The following is an 18,573-nucleotide window of genomic DNA, read 5'->3' on the forward strand; positions in this document are numbered from 1 at the left end:
TACCACCCCTTCTTTGAGACCAGTGAAGAATTCTGTCTGGGGTTTGGGTGTTATTTCAGCAAATCTCTTTAGCAGCAAACACATAAATCTAAACCAGCCCAAACGTTGAAAATGTTGAAACACAGGTGCCCAGTAGGAAGGTAGCTGGAGTAAAGAAGTTAAACCACGACAAAGTAAAATCTTCTTCCTTAATACAAAATGGTGAGCATTTTCGCAATGGTAACCATTGCTTCATCAGACCATTGCAAAAGCGCTCACCATTTTTTATTAAAAAAGATTTTACTTTACCGTGGTTTAGCTTCTTTATTCCAGCTACCTTCCTACTAGGCACCTGTGTTTCAACAAATCTCTTTAGCATTCTGGATGGGATCGTATTAGACTTCCGAATTCTGTCCTGCTTAGTGTCCTTTCTGCCCTCCTTATACTTTATCACGTCTTCTGTCCACCTGCCCTCTCTGTCATGCTGTTCTCCCAGAATGTTAACCTGCCCACTTTTTCTTGATGGAAGTAGTCTTTTCATTCATACATTTTCCCTGATTCCTGTATAATTTTGACCCTCTAGAGCTAGTTCGCTAATTTCCTACTTGCTTCCTTTTCCCCTTTGTATATGCTTGCTGCTGTTCTCTTCCATTTCATTGTTACTCCTTAAGTACTTTGTTGGCTTGTTTCTGGCCTCCGCACAGCTATCATAGTAGCAAGAGATATGCAAAGGTCTTTGCGTCCTCATTACAAGCTTGTTGCATAGTGCTTGATTTCCATATGCTTACAGTCCGTCTCTGGGATTCAGAATGCAGTAGTAACATCCCTAAAGTAGGTGTCTGCACTGAATCAGCTACACTGGATGAATAATCTTTTTTAATTGTTGGTTTCCAACTCAAAGTGGTAACATGTACAGTAGAGCTACAAAGCTCTGCCCTTTATAATGGAAGTCTTTTTTTTTTTTTTTTTTTAATCTTTTTTGCCTCTCCACCAGACCTGTCTTGTAGCTCCACTGCTTTTATCCAGTTAACCAATTCATTCTGCTGAGGTTGAGCCAGGCATCCCCAGGCTACTTGAGAGTTCTTTGGCTCATTATTTTTGGTCAGCGATGTTTAGTCAGCCCATTCAGTCTCACTGTGACAAAAGTCTTGCAATAGCGAGCAGGCTAGCTTCAGGTTCACTGAAGCCTAATACCCTTTCTCTTGTAGCAACTCCCTTGCTGTTATGGCTCCTTCAAGCTCCACTGCCTGCAGTAGGACATGTGCTTCTGTATGCTGAAGTCCCTAGTTATTGTACTTGCAGGAGGCAGCATGTGCTCAACTGGCCAAAGTTCTGTGGATATAACATCTAGTGCTTCTCCTCCCTCCCCCAGGATGGGGGAGCTGGCAGCAGCAGCCACTCACTCCCAACCTCCCCAGTTCAGGTCTTCCAATACCTGAGCCACTAATCAAACTCTGGTAATCTGATTTTAGTTGTGGATTCACTGCTGTATGCTACTGACCTGGTCATCTTTTCCAAAACTTTGAGGTTGACACTAAGATTTCGGATCTTTCTGCAGACTTGGTCATTATTTTTACCTTGGGACTGAATTCTGTTAAAACTTGATGGTTATACTCAGGTGATGCAATAAAACCACACTAGAGTGCCATTAAAATCACGCAAAAAAAAAAAGTTACAAATTTGCAACGACAAAAGCGTGCAGTCATGGATGAACTAGTCAAAAACACGCCAACAAAGCAGTGCAACACAAAAAACCTCTGACAAAAGTGCCCCACAATAAGCAGCCTGTACTTTACTCACATTTGACTTACAACGTGGGCTGTTGTTCAGGAATGACATTTGGCTAGTTTTTGGGGGTCATGTGGTGTGCAGTACACAACTTTGGAGAGTGAAATTGAAATGGAGTACAATGAGTCTCAGAAAAATAAAGATCATATGCTCTCTAATGGTTACTGATTAAGAAGATATCAAATAAGCGCTGATGGAAGCACTTTATGGCATTGTGTAAATAGAGACTATAAAGGGTGTGTTAAACTTGCGACTGGCAGTACTTTTCGGGAGATGTCGGATCACAACCATGCACCAGCCCCAGAAGAAAACAAAGCCAGGAAAGTTGTTGCAGAGATACAATGACATTCAAAGACAACAGCTGAAAAGGCCTATCAAAACATCCAGCAGAACACGCGAGGATTACCTTTGACAGTTGCTCCTCTTTTGCCTGCTTTTCCTGCTTCACAGAGAACCATTGAAAGAATTCAGAAAACTCAGTAAGGTCCATATCCAAAAGTTGCATCTTTGAGCGACATTGCTATTCCAGATGCTTTGCAGAAGACAACTAGGGACGAACGTTTCATGCTGTGGGATTCAGGGAACAAAGATGCGCTGTGGATTATAATGTTTGGAACAACAGAGGATCTGTCGCTTCTCCGGGATACCAACCACTGGTTCATTGATGGGACGTTAAAAGTTTAAGCATTTTCTACCAGGTATTTACAATACACACAAGGATAGATAGATAGATAGATAACAGAGCATATCCTATGATTTACACTTTACTTCCCAATAAAACAGAGGAAACCTATGAAAGGTTTTTCCATAAAGTACTGGCATTAAGATCAACTTTTAATCCCACAAGTATTCAGGTGGATTTTGAGAAAGCGAGCCACAATGCTTGCAAAATTGTGTTTCCTGCTGTCCGGATAGTAGATTGCTTCTTTCATCTTGGACAGTCCCTTTGGTAGGTTCAAGAGCTCAGTTTGGTTGATGTGTACAGAAATGATGAAAACATTCGTCTGCAGGTGAAAATGCTGATTACCCTAAGCTTTGTCCTTGTTGTTGACATACCTTCTGCCTTTGACCTTGTTAAGACCTAGGATCAACATTTATAGTCGCTCGTAGATTATTGGGAAGGCACCTATGTTGGGAGACATAGAAGACCTCGAACAAGTTACATGTTCCTGATTTCTGAATGGAATCAGCGGGATCAGGTTCTAGATGATCTTCCATGTACCAACAATTCAGTTGAGGCTTGGCACCGATCCTTTCAGTAGATGATAGACTGTCACCATCCATCTGTATGCAAGTTAGTGGAACACTTTCAGGGAGAGCAGGTTCATGTGGAGATCCTTATTCAATGATCTTGTGTAGGTGCAACACATCCTGAAGCTTCCAAGGCTAAATATGTACAACTTAATAGGTGTTTATGTAAGATAAGGCTAAACAACACACCTGATACACTTGTAATAGGTGACTCTATCGTCAGGCACACTGACGTCCCGCTCACCAGGCTGAACAAGGAGAAGGTCACGGTGAGCTGCCTGTCGGGCGCTAGGATCCGCCACATAACACAAGCACTCAGGTCACTGCAAGGCAATTACAAATATGACTCAGTCATTGTCCATGCTGGTGTGACTGACCTGAGACGTACCTCCCTGGACTACATGAAAAGAGACATAGAGGAGCTCTCTGAGCATGTAGCCCAGGCCGGTATGACCCTGGCCTTGAGTAGCATCTTACCCTCACCAAGAATGATGCCACAATATGAAGACAAGATGATCAATTTCAACAGTTGGCTTAAGTATTGGTGTCATTCAAAGGGGATCCAATGCCTGTCAGCCTGGGATGACATGCTCGACAAGCCACGATGCTTCACTAGGGACGGCTTGCACCTGTCACCCTGGGCTTCGGATATTGGCAAAGGCTCTTGCCACCCCATAGTGCCTTTTTAGGCAAGGCTCAAAAGACAAACCCATCTCCATAGGTATCACAAGGGATAAGAAACTAAGAGTAATGCTACTCAACGCCAGAAGTCTAAACCTCAAGATGCACGCACTCGAAACTCTCCTTAGCATGGAGAACATCGATATCTGTGCAGTAACAGAAACCTGGTTCAAGGCTCCCGAGAGGACCCCAGCACTACCAGGTTATACCTCATACCATGCTTTTCGGCCCCAAAACTTGGACCGAACCACAAAAGGAGGGGAAGTATCAATATTCGTCAAAGATACCCACACCTCCAGGTTGGTGGCACAACACGAAGCATCAGAGACTATCCATGTGCAACCAACAGTGGGTAAAATTGCCTTTCAGTTTATAGCCTGCTACAAACCACCCTCCCAAACCCAGGAACCCCACTCGGCCTTCCGGAGAACACTGGAAATTATGAAGGTCTCTTCAAACACCATTATATTGGGCGACTTCAACTACCCAAACATAGACTGGGAGCATTACTCTAGCTCCAACACCCTAGCCCAAAGGTTCCTAAAATTTATAAACTCAAAATGCTATGGGACAACTTGTTACCACTCCCACAAGAGGGGAAAACATACTGGACCTGATCATCACCAACATGGGGGCTCTATGCTCCAGACCAGAAGTGTATCCCTCACTGGTAAGATCAGACCATAAACTAATCTCATTGGATATTCACATCCCGACCCCACCCCCTGCCCAGAAACCACAGTGAAAAACTTCTCTAAACCAAATTCCACACTCCCCAAGACCGAGGTGGAATCCTTCAAAGCCCCCGGGCCTCTGGAAAATACGGACCAGACCGCAGAATCCTTTATAAATGCATTCTATGAACACCTTCAGGAATGCATGGATCATGCAATCCCAAATAAAACCAAGACCCAATCCTCCAAAGGCAGGCGTCCTGTCTGGTGGACCCCAGCCATAAACAAACTATACAATAGAAGGAGGAAGCTACTACATGATAGAGCAAAATCCCAAAAAGGGAAGGCATCTCTGATCAGTATTAGCAAAAAACTACGGGCACTCATAAAATAGTCTAAGGCCAGCTTCGAGAAAAAAATTGCACAGGACACTAAGGATAATCACAAGGCTTTCTTCAGTTATGTTAGGAACCTGGGTGGGAATTCCCAGATATGCTCAGAATTAGTCCAAAATGACAAAAAATACACCAAACCCACAGACATTGCCAACATCCTAGCTGACAGGTTCAGTGCAAACTTCTCCCCCCCCCTCCCCACCAAAAGAGCAAATATCTATCCCAGCAGAGTGCTGCCCCCCTGACATCTCAGATGCTCAGATAAGAGCCGCCCTCTCCAAAGCAAAAAAGACAGCATCAGTGGGACCAGACGGTGTCCCGGGCTACGTCCTACATGAACTCCAAGAAGAGATAAACCCAAACATAAAACTACTGTTCAATCTCAGCCTTACTACAGGATATGTACCCAAAGAGTGGCTTACAGCAACAGTGGTCCCTCTCCACAAAGGTGGTGCCTCAACGGATCCTGGAAACTATCGTCCCATAAGCCTGACTAGCTTGGTCTGCAAAGCTATGGAAAGGGTCATCATGGACCTCATAAATAAAGATATTGGGGACCTACAGACACTGGATACTACCCAGTTCGGCTTTGTTAAGGGCAGATCCTGCCTCTTAAACCTGGTCGATTTCTTTGAAACAGTCACCAAGGCCATTGACGAGGGGAAGGTGGTCCACACAGCCTACCTGGACCTCGCAAAAGCCTTTTATACAATACCCCACTCGGGCATTATAGATAAGCTCACCAGCTTAAATATAAACCCCCTATGTCACTAGATGGGTTGCAAACTGGCTCAAGGACAGAACCCACATGGTTAGAAATGCTGGAGCCATGTCAGACTCCAAACCAGTTACAAGTGGCGTCCCACAAAGCTCAGTCCTGGGACCTCTCTTGTTCGGTATATATTTCTTGGAGGTACAGGCCAACACAGAAGGACTGTGGCTGACCAAGTTCGCAGATGACTGCAAACTAGGCACCATAATCGACTGTCCAGCCGACACAAGCATCCTACAAAAGGGCCTCATAGAAACAGACAACTGGTGCCAGAGCCATGGCCTCAAGCTAAACACCAGAAAGTGTATAGTCATCCCCTTTGGCAAAAACAAAGTGCCCACAAATTACCACATAGGTGGTAATCCATTAAGTACGGAAGAAGTAATTAGGGACCTGGGGACCCAAGTTGATAGCGATCTCTCATTTGAAAACCACGTGGCCAAAGTGGTTAGAAAAACATTTTATATAGCCCACCTAATCATGAAGGGATTCACATCTAGATCAGGGGAGGTCATCGTGCCTCTTTACTCATCCCTCATCAGGCCCATAATTGAGTACAATGCCCCTTTTGGGATGTACCTTACCAGACACCTGCAGCAACTGGAAAGACCCCAAAAGTACCTCACCAAGATGATCAAAGGGCTCAAACAGATGCCTCTTGCTGCCCGGTTAAAGAAACTCCAGCTCTACTCAGTGGCATACCGCCTGCTCAGAGGCAGTCTGTGCCTGACGTATAAAGCCATGTCCAACCCGGAATTAATGGACATGCTGCACCTCAGAAAATCCAAATCCCATCGAGCTACGCACTCGAGAGACTTGAACCTCAGCACTGAAATAAATAGGACATGATGGAGGGGACAGATTCATAACCCAGAGACTCCCTTCACTCTGGAATAAAATCCCAGTCCAGGTTAGGCAGATTCCCTCATTGACTCTCTTCAAGAGGAATCTTGATGAGTGGATGGGAGATCGTAGGTTTACCCCGGGTATCACTTCTGTGTCACTGTTAGACAGAGGCACAGTATACTAACCTCGAAAAAGGGCATAGCAAAATTCATTTAAAATGGGTGGCGAAAGCCAAACACACTCTGGCTAGGCTTATAAATGCCCTAGGGCAGATAGCCTAGTATGAACCTACGAACCTATAATCCTCATTTATGGAACTGTGCCATTGCAGGATTATTTGCGAGGTGTTGCCCTTAACATTAAACTATGACAAACCAATCCCCACTTATGGAACTGTCATTGCAGGATTACTTTACCAGATGTTGTTGTTAACATTACTCTATGACTATGTCTACATATGGTTATAAATACTGCTTTAAACTCATTTTGACTTCATGTTGTTTTGTACTTTTGCAATACTAGCAATAAAAACACTTGACCATGTTTTCTAGTTATAGTTATTGATTATTTGTCTTTTTTACTCATACATTTTTTACTAACATGTGTCCAGTAATAGTTTTTAGCATAACTCACTATGTAGGTTTATAATTCTGAATTTGATGAGTGAATGCATATTTGTTTACTCACTATTTCTCAATATATTGCGCTTTTCTCTTGCACAATTTTATTGCACTGCCATTTTATCATCTCGCTTCAATTGGCTCCAATTTGTCATGCGCGGTTATGTCGGAATGCCTTATATTCAAAACATTTCATATGTAACAGGAAGGCAAGCCTGTTTCCTTTATGGTCAGGAGACCTTGGTAAAGTGTTATAACTTTACAAACTGCATCATCACTGCAGGATGACATTTTGATTCTACATCAACAAAAGGCAGTTCATATGCGACAAATATAGTTTCTGAAGCCATCGGCTTAAAACTGTAAACAGTGTCAAAACAGTAGAGCTGTAAAGTGTCTTGAGTTGTCTGTTTTATTTTTAAGTAGAGATCTTGATGTGTTGCAGTGGGAGAAAAAATTACCATAGTAAACTTTTCTTGTGTATATCAAGCAAATCCAAAAGAGTAAACAAACAAAAAAAAAAAGAAATCAACATTTTTTTCTCATGTCAAAACATTACTGAAAATTGGTAACTGTTCATCTTTTATTAGTTAAATTTTGTATTTAGTACTTGGCAACAAAATAAGACCCCTTCCACCCCTTGAAGCTATAGGAGTACCATTGGTGGCTGTTAAAATGCTGCAGTCATGTCCTACAGTGCCAAATTGCCACTGTCCAGATGGTCACACATCTCACCACAACAAAGTAACTGTGTGACATACTTATTTTGCATTCTATATCTACAGCACCCCAGTTTGATAAATATTTAAATTAGCATACAGAAGGTTTATAGTATGTGGTATTAGATACCATTCTTTGTCACTGCAACAGAGTTTGCCAGTTACTGAAGAGCAAAAGTGCAGATTTTTCCAGTTTGACTACCCTGTGATTATACCCCGCTACTGCAGTGCCCTTCCAAAATGGAGATGTAAGTAGAACTTAAATTGAGTTGGTTGCTGAATGAGGAATCTGCTGTCATTTAAAGAGGTTTGGTGATGGTTGCATCAGATATGTTAGCTTGCATTCTGTGGTTGACAGGCTACAGCCATGCTACACTTTTCTTGTTTTGTCATCCTACTACTTGTTGTCTTAAATCTGTGTAAATAACTGCTTTCTGTATTTCTACCATTAGCTTCCCAAAACCAGATTCTGTCATACTATTAAAGTGAGCTATTTGATTTTGTGTTTCAGGAGTCATCTTCAGTGACCGTCCTGGCAGCCATGAGTTTGTGCGACCTGTACGCAGATACAGGGAATCAGAATCTGACCAGTTACCAATCTGCTTATCGTCACATCAGTGAGAAGCTGTTCAATGACTTTGTGAGTTCATTGCTATTGTTTGCACTCCTTAACTTCTAATACCCAATAATGTTTGTCATTTAATTTGGTGACAGCAGGAACTCCACTACAGAACTGGTTCAAACGCATTTATTGTTGGCGTGCAAGAAAAAAAACTGTTATTTTTTTAATAGCATAGTTATTGCTTTCCAGCATTCGAGTAGTCATTCCGTTTGTAGCTTTAGCATATTTTGCTTCACTTTTGTAAGTGTGCAATTTTGCTGATGTCTAAAAAGGAGATAGTGATTTTTTAACCCAAATTTGGTCCTTAAAGGTACGTTAAAACTATTTTATTTATTTATTTTATTTTACATTTGTTAACCGGGAGTGTCTGACTGGATACATGTTCATTTTCAGCGGAGGCCCGAGGAGAAAAGCTCCACATGTACAAAAGATGGTAATCAATATTCATGGTTACACTGAAAAAAAATGTAAACATTTTAAAAGGTGATTTTATATATACACATGGTTACATTGAAGTTTTAAGATCTTTATAGGTTTATAGTATGAAGTATGTACAGAAATTATTGGATAGGTTGTGAGAGTATAGAATGACATGATACTTAGATAGATGTCATAAATGACAACCAGGAGAAAAAAGGTGGTTAGTTAAGAAGGGGAGTTACTGGAAATTAGATGTAGAAGGTTAAAAAGCATGTGCTTGGAATGTCTAGGAAAACAGGTTGATATAGAAGAGTTAAAAAAGGTATGAGCACGGTTAGGATAGGGCGTTAGAAACAAAGCATAAGAAAGGATAGGAAGTTAGGTTGGGTTTAGTTAGTATTGTTCTAAAGGTTGTTGAGTATTATAAATAGTCGGGTGGGTTTGGTTTAGAAAGTTAATTCAAATAGGATAAGGAAGTTGTTTATATTGCATAGTTTACCTACTAGGGTTGTATGTATATTGGGTTAGTCTGGGTTTTAGACATGGACGTAGCCAATGCTTGTTTAGGTAAAAGTAATTAAAAGACAGTTGATCTCTCAACAAGCACATACAAGCACAGATACTAGAATACAAGGTTTATATTGCATATCACTTTATGGAAATGAAACATGCCAAAATTAATGCCTCCATATTTCTTTGTTGAAGCTCTTTACTTATGAAGCTATTCATAGTCAAAGCAAAAATCCTAATCATATTGAAGGGTGAATTCCACCCCACATTTCCCCCCTCTTAATTAAGAATTCCAGAGGCAACACTCAATGCCTGAGTTGGCAAAAAGCTTGTGCATCTTAATTCTAAGTGGTTTCATGCATCAGAGTGCTGATGAAAATTAACTTGTTCTATACCAAAGGTCATATTTTTCTGCTGCCAAATTGACAAACCACCCAAGTGCCAAGTCATTAATTTTGCCTTTATCTCAAAGTTGAATGTAATGATCTCCAAAGAAAATGAAACACTGCTTTTCATTTTGGCTAGCCCAGTTTTTCAAATGCTGATGCACGTTAACATTATAGGTATTAATCCCTGCATTAGAAAAGGAGTTTGAATTTGTGTTATAAATATGGTGTATGACATGACAGAAATAGAGGATGATTCATAAAATGCTATTTAGGGACTTTTGCAGTACAAGATGGGATCATTTGGAAACATTGGGCAAGTTAAGCAGTCTTCTGTGGACATTGTGTGGTTTACTTAATGCAGATATTTTGCTTGCCATGTAGGGGCTCCAATCTTGGGTGAGGATATATTTAAAGCTTATTAGGGTAATATTGCTTTTGTCCTCATTTCCTAACAGTGTTGTTCTCAGCTGCTGCACTCTACCCAGAATTGCTTCCTCTTGTAATTTGTTAAGTGTTAGTATTAGTAGCATATTTAAGTAGCCTCAAGACTCTTGAATTAGCCCAGTTAATCTTGGGGACCACTGGAAATGTCTGGGTGTTCTTGTTCCATGTTGCTTTTTACTGTCATGTCCTGATATTTTAATTTTATGTGTGCAGTGCAGATATAACTGTAGGGCGGCCGCGTTGGTGCAGCAGTTAGAGTTGCCACCTTCACAGCAAGAGGTTCTCTCGTTCAATCCTCTGCTGGGGTGCCTTCTGTGCGTTGTCTGCATGTCCTCCCTGTGGTTGCTTGGGTTTCCTCCGGGTGCTGCAGTTTCCTCCCACATCCCAAAGACATGCTGTAGATGAATTGGACACACTAAATTGGCCCTAGGCGTGAGTGCGTGTGTGTGCCTTCTGTGGAAGGTTGGGCGCCGGGTTGGCAACTCAACACCGTAAAACTCCATTGTCAATCATGAGCAAACAAGGTGATCCGCTGTGGCGACCCCTAACTGGGAAAAGCCGAAAGAAGTGCAGATATAACTGTAGTTGGTAGGTGCAGTCTACAGGTGTCACTGTAGTTGCTAGGAATGGTCAGTTCAGGACTGCTTTGTCTTTATTTCTTAAAAGTACAAAACAGTGTAAGAAACTTCTTTGTTTGGTAGATTTTCAGTTCATATATATCTAGTTAATCACTGTTAAAAAGGATTTTCGACTGGAAACAGACTGTCTGCCCAGCTTTGATTACTTTTGAATACTTAGTAATTCTGTATAATAGTTCAAATTGTATTTTTTATTATTTTTTTACTTAGGGCAAGTTTAAGTTCGCTACTTCTATTACCACTATATGATCTTATTAATATACAGTGATTAACTAGATGTATATGAATTGAAAATCTTCCACACAGAAGTTTCTTACACTGTTTTGTTTTTGGACCCACTATACTTGGTTAGTGGGTTGTCTGAGACTTTGGGGATACCATGGAGATTACCTGTGTTTTTATTTTTAAAGTACAGTATCTGGCTTTCTTGTTTCTGTTATCGTTGAGTGATCCCACAGTAAAAACATTTTTCAGCAGTTACTTGTTCTTAGATAAAATAGTGGACAGCCCAGTTATACTAGAAGAGTATTGGAGTAGCATTTTCTTCTATAACTGCTTTCTCAACAAAAGGTTTGCTTTTTTCACTGGTATTCGGTATGTGAAGGGGAGGGAGAAATAGGAAGTAAATCACTTCTACTTTGAGATGGAAACTTGACCTGTCTGAAAACTGTTCATGAGTGTCTCTGTATCTCTCTCTCTCTCTCCTCTCTCTCTTGCAGTTTTCCATGGGACTATCTCTGAGTTATAGATGGGTGAATAAAAAGGTTGTCCCCCATGTTTGTATTACATTTTTTCAGGCTGTGAGTTATGTGGTTCCTACAATTTTAGATGCCCAAAATAGAACATGTTTTATTAACTCACTCCCTCCAGTACAGCTCGTTTGCGTGTGTACCTTTAACTCCCAATGGGTCTGGCTTGAGCCTTTAAAAAATGAAGTTATCGCCTTGCAGTTCTAACAAACACTCAGTTGTTTACCATCATGTATACTTCAAGATAAAATATTCTGATACCTTGTATGTAGCATGGTTTTGGAATTATTAATGCAAATATGAACAAGCAATATTTGATCCCTAGAGGCACAGTAAGAGGCAACTGCAGAAATGCCTGGAAGTGCCCTTAGCTGTAATGAGTTACAAGACCGTCAACACATGCAGACAGCACAACAGAGTCACTTTCATTTTGTTAGAATTAGAGTCTGTATTAAAATAATTGTTTCTATTTAAAATCATATTATGGTGTTACAAGAAGGCACAGTTTATCATTCATGAATTCTTTGTTTGTATATCTGTTAAGTGTGTATACATAATTCCTTAGCAGTGAATTTGCCAGCTGATCAAAATGTCAGAGAAAGGCCATTACATCAAGCGTTCCCATCTCACTGCTTCACTGGTAGTGATATGGGGATGAGGCTGTAACCTGGAAGAGCAATGTCTCCTGAGTTAGATGTCCCCAGAAGAACACTGAAAAACACCGTATTTAGTAAGAGTGCACTTAGTCATTCTCATTTTTGATTGTTTTTATCTCATTTGATTTTGTTTTGATAAACTCTTTTGTGACAAGTGACACTGAATATGTTTCATTTATATGGAAAAAGGAGACATTTACCCTGTCTTATCTACTCTTTATGTACAGTTACTATTCTGATTTTCTTTCTCATCTCCTTCTCTTCTACCCTTTCCTTTCTTCGTCTGCCCCATATCCCCTTAAGTGAGTGGATTCTTTCTCACCACTTATTCTAGTAACCTGTTCCATGAGTACACAAATCTGTCGAAGTATTTTTATAGCCTCAGGATGTAGGATGTCCATGCAGACTTCTGTCTGTGTACCTGTGCCCCATCGTTCATGTTTAGGGCTGCCCCTTCACGTCTCCCTAGCATCATCTTGTGTATCCATGTCATCCTGTAATGTTCCTCTATCCCTTTTTTTTTGTCAGAACGCCACCAATTCCTCTCTTTAATTTGGTCTCCCTGTTTACCTCTCCACCCCTCTACAGCATTTTATGGTTATGGAGTTTTAGAACTTTACTCAGAAGTCAAAGTGTGGCTGGACCAGTAAAAGTAGAGTTAGAAGCATAACTTGTTTGTTTCTGAAGTCTGCTCACCTGAGGATACATTAGTATTCCAATTGCTGCTATCAGAGCCCTTGCACTCTGCTCCTAATGGACTTGTATAGTCGTGATAAATACCCCAGGTCCTGCTCCTTTTCTGTTACCTTTAGTTTCACTTCACATCTGTCTGTATAGAACCATCGTATCTCATTTTGTATCTTTCTGCCTGTTTGGACAGCATTTTCAAGTCCTTTATAATACACTGCCCCCATCATAGAGTGCTGTACTTGTCTGTGTCATCTTTGCAGAAGTTGCTCCTGTCCTGTTTTCCCTTAGATGTGTCTGAAATTACATAATGATGACTATTGGACCATGGACTAATCCTTTCAGTATTCCCCTGCTCTCTTACCTTATTTCTGCAAATGTACCTCTCACCACAGCCTTCTGTCCTCCCCTGTGCTCATGCTGCACTCTGGGTCTTCAGCCTTGATCTTCTCTGACTCCATTAGATTTTTCTTATGGCCACCTTTGTGGAACCAAATAAGAGGTGTTGCTTTGACCCAAAGAAGACCATGTCTGCCACTATTTCAACTTCCAGTTCTCCTCTAACCTGATAATAACACTTAATTAGCTTCAGCTGTCGGCTGCTGCTAGCTAGAAACACCTTTTGTTTTTTTTGTTTTTTTTACATCCAGAGAAGCAGGCAGCCTTTCCCTTTTCCATCTGTGACTTTTACACTTATCATTGTGTAGTTCAATCAATTTTCCTGCTCCTGCCCTTATACAGGGGTGCCTTTTTAATGTCCTCTAGTCTTCAGGTAATTCTGCTTTGGACAGTTGTCTGTTAAAGCTCTCCACTAGCTATCCACTAACATGCTATCACACTGGTCAGATTTGCGATGACATCTGGCGGCAGAGCACTGGGCGCCTGTGCTTTATACTATATTAGTACAGCCAGTTCCCTTTGCTTGTATAGCTCCATTCCAGTGTGACACCCTGCCCTTTCATTACATTGCGAGGATTGAAGTAACATGTTCAGTTTGCCTGCTTTTTCCCCAGTCTTGCATGCTGCTATTTGTAATTCAGTGTTGCTATACTTCAGGGATTCCTGCATACAGAATCACAGTGGCCATCCCAACTTCAAGAGCACTTTATTCTGCCCCTTCAGGCCCAGTGGAGCCCCTCCTGAAGGGTTGTCAGGACATTGTTGACATGAGAGGGCCATGGCGGTTATTTTAAGGTCTTTGTTGCCTCAACAGGTGCTGACGCTTCCTGGAGCCAGAGCACATCCCACCCATGGATATCCTGTCCCATATGGGAGACCCCAACCAGAGAAGCCCTAAAACTGCTTCTAGGAGTGTGCATGGTCAGGGGAAAGAGAAGGAAGGTGAGATAAGTCTAGTATAGGTATCAACCCCAACCTAAAGGTGTCTTAGTGACAGAGGAGAAGGATGGAGGGCAGTACTGCAATGTGAATATACTCAAACATGTACAGTTTATGGTAAGTTCCTAACACAACTGTACAGTTTTATTCACAATTCACTGTTGCAGTGCTGACTTATGAGATGACTCCTAGTCTTTATGGATCAGAAGGTGACTAGCCTGCTGAAGGATCAGAGGACACAAGGCCCTGCTGGATGTCTGTAGTGAGAGGAGTGTCTCGCCCTAGAGTGTGGTCATATCCTTTCACTTCTGTTTCACACACCCTTCTGGTTGCTTCTGCCTGGACTCTTTCAGGCATCCTGATGTCTTTTTCAATGTGTGGCCTTTCTGACTGCAAAATATGCAGGGTATGATTTTGTCATGGCCCAAGAGAAGTGGAGCATTACCTCTCCTTCTGGAGTCTTTTCCTGTACAAATACACTCCTGTACTGAGGATGCCTTCTTACTGTGTTCTTGGTGGTTGAATCCAGGTATGGGAACACCAACAGGCTCTTCCATTTGTTTTTTGATATGTTACCTTTAAGATTCTCAGCTAAAGCGTCTTCTGTGTGGAGACATGCGTGAATGGGCGTACCTTCGTTGAAGGTTGTGCGTCAGGCCTGGCAAGTCGGTATGTAAAAAATCTACTGCCAATCATTAGCGGACCAGATTTCTGCTGTGGCGACCCCTAACCGGGAAAAGCCGAAAGATACAACAACAACCTTTAAGTTCCTTTCTTCAAGCTGATAAGTTTACAACAGGTTGGTTGAGCCCTAGATGTGTTACTTTGCATTTGCCTTCAGTGAAACCTCAACTGCCCATTTCTGCTCACTTGTTCAATCTTTTCAGTCCTTCTACTGCCCTCCACTTTTGCACCTATCGTTGCATATTTAAGATTTATCTCGTACTGTATTCCCTCAGATATGTGTGAAGTAAGCACATTGAAGAGTAATTGATCTAGGACTGATGCTTTTGTTACTTATATAGTCACGCTTCTTATTCATGACATTGTTCCTCTCGCCACATGTCTCTGTCACCATCTTTTCAGCAGTACAGCAGTCTAGTACCTTAGTTTTTATTTTTTAAAAAGTTTATCTCTTCGTCACACTTTAACTTACAAAGTGAGTTCATATAAGTTAATAAAATGTCAAGAACATTTCCCGTTGTCATCATGTGTTATACATTTTTCCTCATAACTGCACTGTTAGTATTTACATCATGCCTTCATATTTTTCAGCACCCACCAACCCCGATCACACATGTTGACTGTTTTGTATGCATCAGTCTTAAACATGCCATTTATTTTTATGCAGTTTACTTTCTCCTTCCTTTAAATATTCCACCTCCATTTTTTTGCAATGTAAAATATATCCCTTAAAGCTGGTTTAGTCTTTGATTTCCATTTTTCACATTATTATTTGGCTGTGAACATGATTAAACTTAAGATCATACAGTATCTTAGCAAAAACATCCTTTCCTTAGTTACTACAACTTGTTCTTCCAACATATGCATCAAAACATTCTGTAAGGACTCTGTAAAATAAATTCTGTACATTCCCAAAGTACTTGTTCCTAGTTTCCTTTGTGTTCCTTTTCACATCTCCACCATCTACTCCCCACTTCGAAGATCTTTTGAAGTCTGCTTAGTGTATGAAAATACATGTGCAAATATTTTCACACAAGCTTCCTGAAACATGTAGACTTTGTTGCATAATTAGGTTCTACACTACATTTCATTCAATGCTAAAAAGGGTAGTGACATTTTTTTTTTTCATTTTAATCTAGTTTGAATTTATTTTAAAACTGGTTTTAAAGTAAAACTGTCATTGAGACCAGGAGGTAACTGTGCTTTAAAAATGAATGATCCACTTATTTTCTAAAATTTCTGTATTGTTTTTATCATCACCCCCGCTAATACTTTCATTTACTGTTTGTAATATAAGGAAATGAAATTCATGAGTTGCGTCAGTTTCCTTATTTATGTCTATAAAGTGCATATTTGTCTCCTAATGTCTGATACATGTTCACAGATTCGTTCCTTTAATTTTCTATTCGATTTACCAGTATAAAATGCTTTGCAGGACAGACATATAAATAATATTTTGTAGTGTTACATGTTCCATACAATCTAATATAAAATGGTTTGTGCTTGAGTGGGTGAATAAAAGACTATTCAGCCGAAAGAAGTGTAAATATACTTGCAAAACTGACAGTTATGCCATTTATATGTACCTGATTTTGAATATGTAAACGTATTTACATATTTTTCCTATTCTTTGTTACACAAAATATTTTTAAGATTGCTTGATTTCTTATATCCAAAACTCAATTAACACTAACATCTTTAAAAGTGAGAATGTACTGCAACATGAACCATTGTTTTTTCACAATTTCTTGTATTTTATGTGTTTTTGTCTCATAAGTTAAAGTACATCTGAAACAGGTTTTATTTGTATCACTTTTTTGCTATATTTCGTGTGTGGGTAGTATCATCATCATTATTATTATTATTTAAGGACATGGATCTTTCTGAAAAAATATGTTTTATTTCTTTTTCACTATCTGTTTGTATTTCTTTAAAATTCTTTTGCATTTACTAGTAGTTTTAGTATAACTGGCTTTATCTGTGTGGCGGAACTTCTTTTGCTTTTATTTAGCATCTATTCCCAGTATCGTGGTTCCATAGCTAATTCTCTCCTGTTAATTCCAGCCACTTTCTGCTTAATTTATGCACTGTTATCATTTGCATCCCTATTGGAAGAATTTCCTTGTTCTAGTCCCACAGTGTTTTTGTCTTTGTAAGACTTTCTGACACTTTATGATATAATTTTCTGTAGGATTACTACTGTTTTCCTTAACAGCTTGCATCCAGGGTACTAATCCCTCTTTATCCTGTGTACTTTCCCCCTTGTGCCACCATCATCTTTTTCCACTTTGATCTGTTGTCCTCCGCTTGTGGTGTATACAGCCTCAGTTGTGTGGCCTTAAAAATACCAATTCAAATTTGGTAGTTGTAATCTCTCTCTTGTTCCATAGGGAGAATCTACCTATCCCTTTTAACCCTTGCCATTTTCCCCTCCCAAGTAAACTCCTTCAGTTTGTTAATTGTCCACTTCTCATTTAGCTGATAAAAATACCCCTGGCTTACTCGTATAACTTAAGTAACTGTAAATATTTCCACTATCTGTAACTTATTATTCAGATCGATGATCATAACCTTCCAGTCTGTACTTTTCTAATTACATTCTGCTTAGGCTCCTCCCACGTGTATTTAGCTGCCATGAACAGTCTCTTTTAAGCCAAGTTCCCAAGTGTTGAATTTTGTCATGTTCCCTTTAATCCAAATACTGGTCAACTAACTCAAATGTAGGAAGAAAAATGACTGCTATTACCTTTGTTTTATCATCATTTATTTTGTATTTTGAAGAAGTTTCAAAATATTCCACAGTGCCAGGATATCCTGTTCTGGCTCTGTCAAAAACAATAAAATAACGTGTGCGAGTTAGGCTGTTTTCTTTTGATTGCCACACCATTTGTATCCCTGGATTTGTAAATCTTTTTTTTTCTGGCTGAAGTCTCCAAATGTAAGGGAAAAGAAGACATCCTAGCCTGGTTCCCCCTTAAAGGTTTTTACTAAGCTTGCGACCAAGTGAGACCATCAAGAAGCTTAGCCACATCACCCGATACCAACAGAGCAACAGTGTCCACCACCATGTAGACTTTTTCACGTATCTTATTTAAAGTTTGCAATCGCTTATCTAGTCACAGGTGTTGGTTCTGTGTAGATGACTGAGTTCAAAGAGTGCTGGGTCATTCATAGTATGGAAGGCTAAGCAGTGATCTCCCCTCTGGAATGGTTATATTCAGTAGAGGGAGCAAGGCTTTTCCTTTCAGAGTATCTAAGGGTTCTGAGACTTAAGATTGTTTTGGTGAGGAATGCTGAGGTCTGTCAAGCTATTTTAGGAGAGTCTGCTATTGACATACATGCAAAGTTCTTGATAACCTTCACATTTAAGTACAGTGTTATTGATGTAAGTAGTGATGCCAGATTTACCACAGGACACTATACTGCATTTCTTAGTGTTGAGGATAAGCCCATGTTTAATACATGACTTCAGAAACCCTTTCAAAGAACTTAACCATATTGAACAGGCTTGATCTGCTTTTAAGCCAACTGGTGTGCATCCAGTGATATATGGCCACGTATTATTGTTAATAGTTCAGCTGTAATACATTACAAAACCTTGCAAATAATACTGGTGAGACTAATAGGCCTGTAATTCCCAGGGTCAGTAGAGAGACCACCACTATGTAAGAGCACCACAGCTGCCATTCTCCATACTTCAGGGACATAACT

The 18,573-nt window shown here is 40.3% G+C and overlaps 1 protein-coding gene across 8 annotated transcripts in view; it reads left to right on the top strand.

Moving 5' to 3' along the window:
* The window catches only part of LOC122789279 (dynamin binding protein), a 1,317,438-nt gene that overhangs the window by 1,153,107 nt on the left and 145,758 nt on the right, over positions 1-18,573 (top strand). For all 8 annotated transcript variants that reach the window (XM_044056581.1, XM_044056587.1, XM_044056586.1 and 5 more), the window contains one exon: positions 8,237-8,365. In XM_044056581.1, coding sequence (XP_043912516.1) covers positions 8,237-8,365 — 129 coding nt within the window. The remainder of the gene's footprint in view (positions 1-8,236; positions 8,366-18,573) is intronic.

This window comes from Protopterus annectens, chromosome 14.part0 (genome assembly GCF_019279795.1).
Source record: "Protopterus annectens isolate FY-2018-M chromosome 14.part0, PAN1.0, whole genome shotgun sequence".
Classification (NCBI taxonomy): domain Eukaryota; kingdom Metazoa; phylum Chordata; order Ceratodontiformes; family Protopteridae; genus Protopterus; species Protopterus annectens.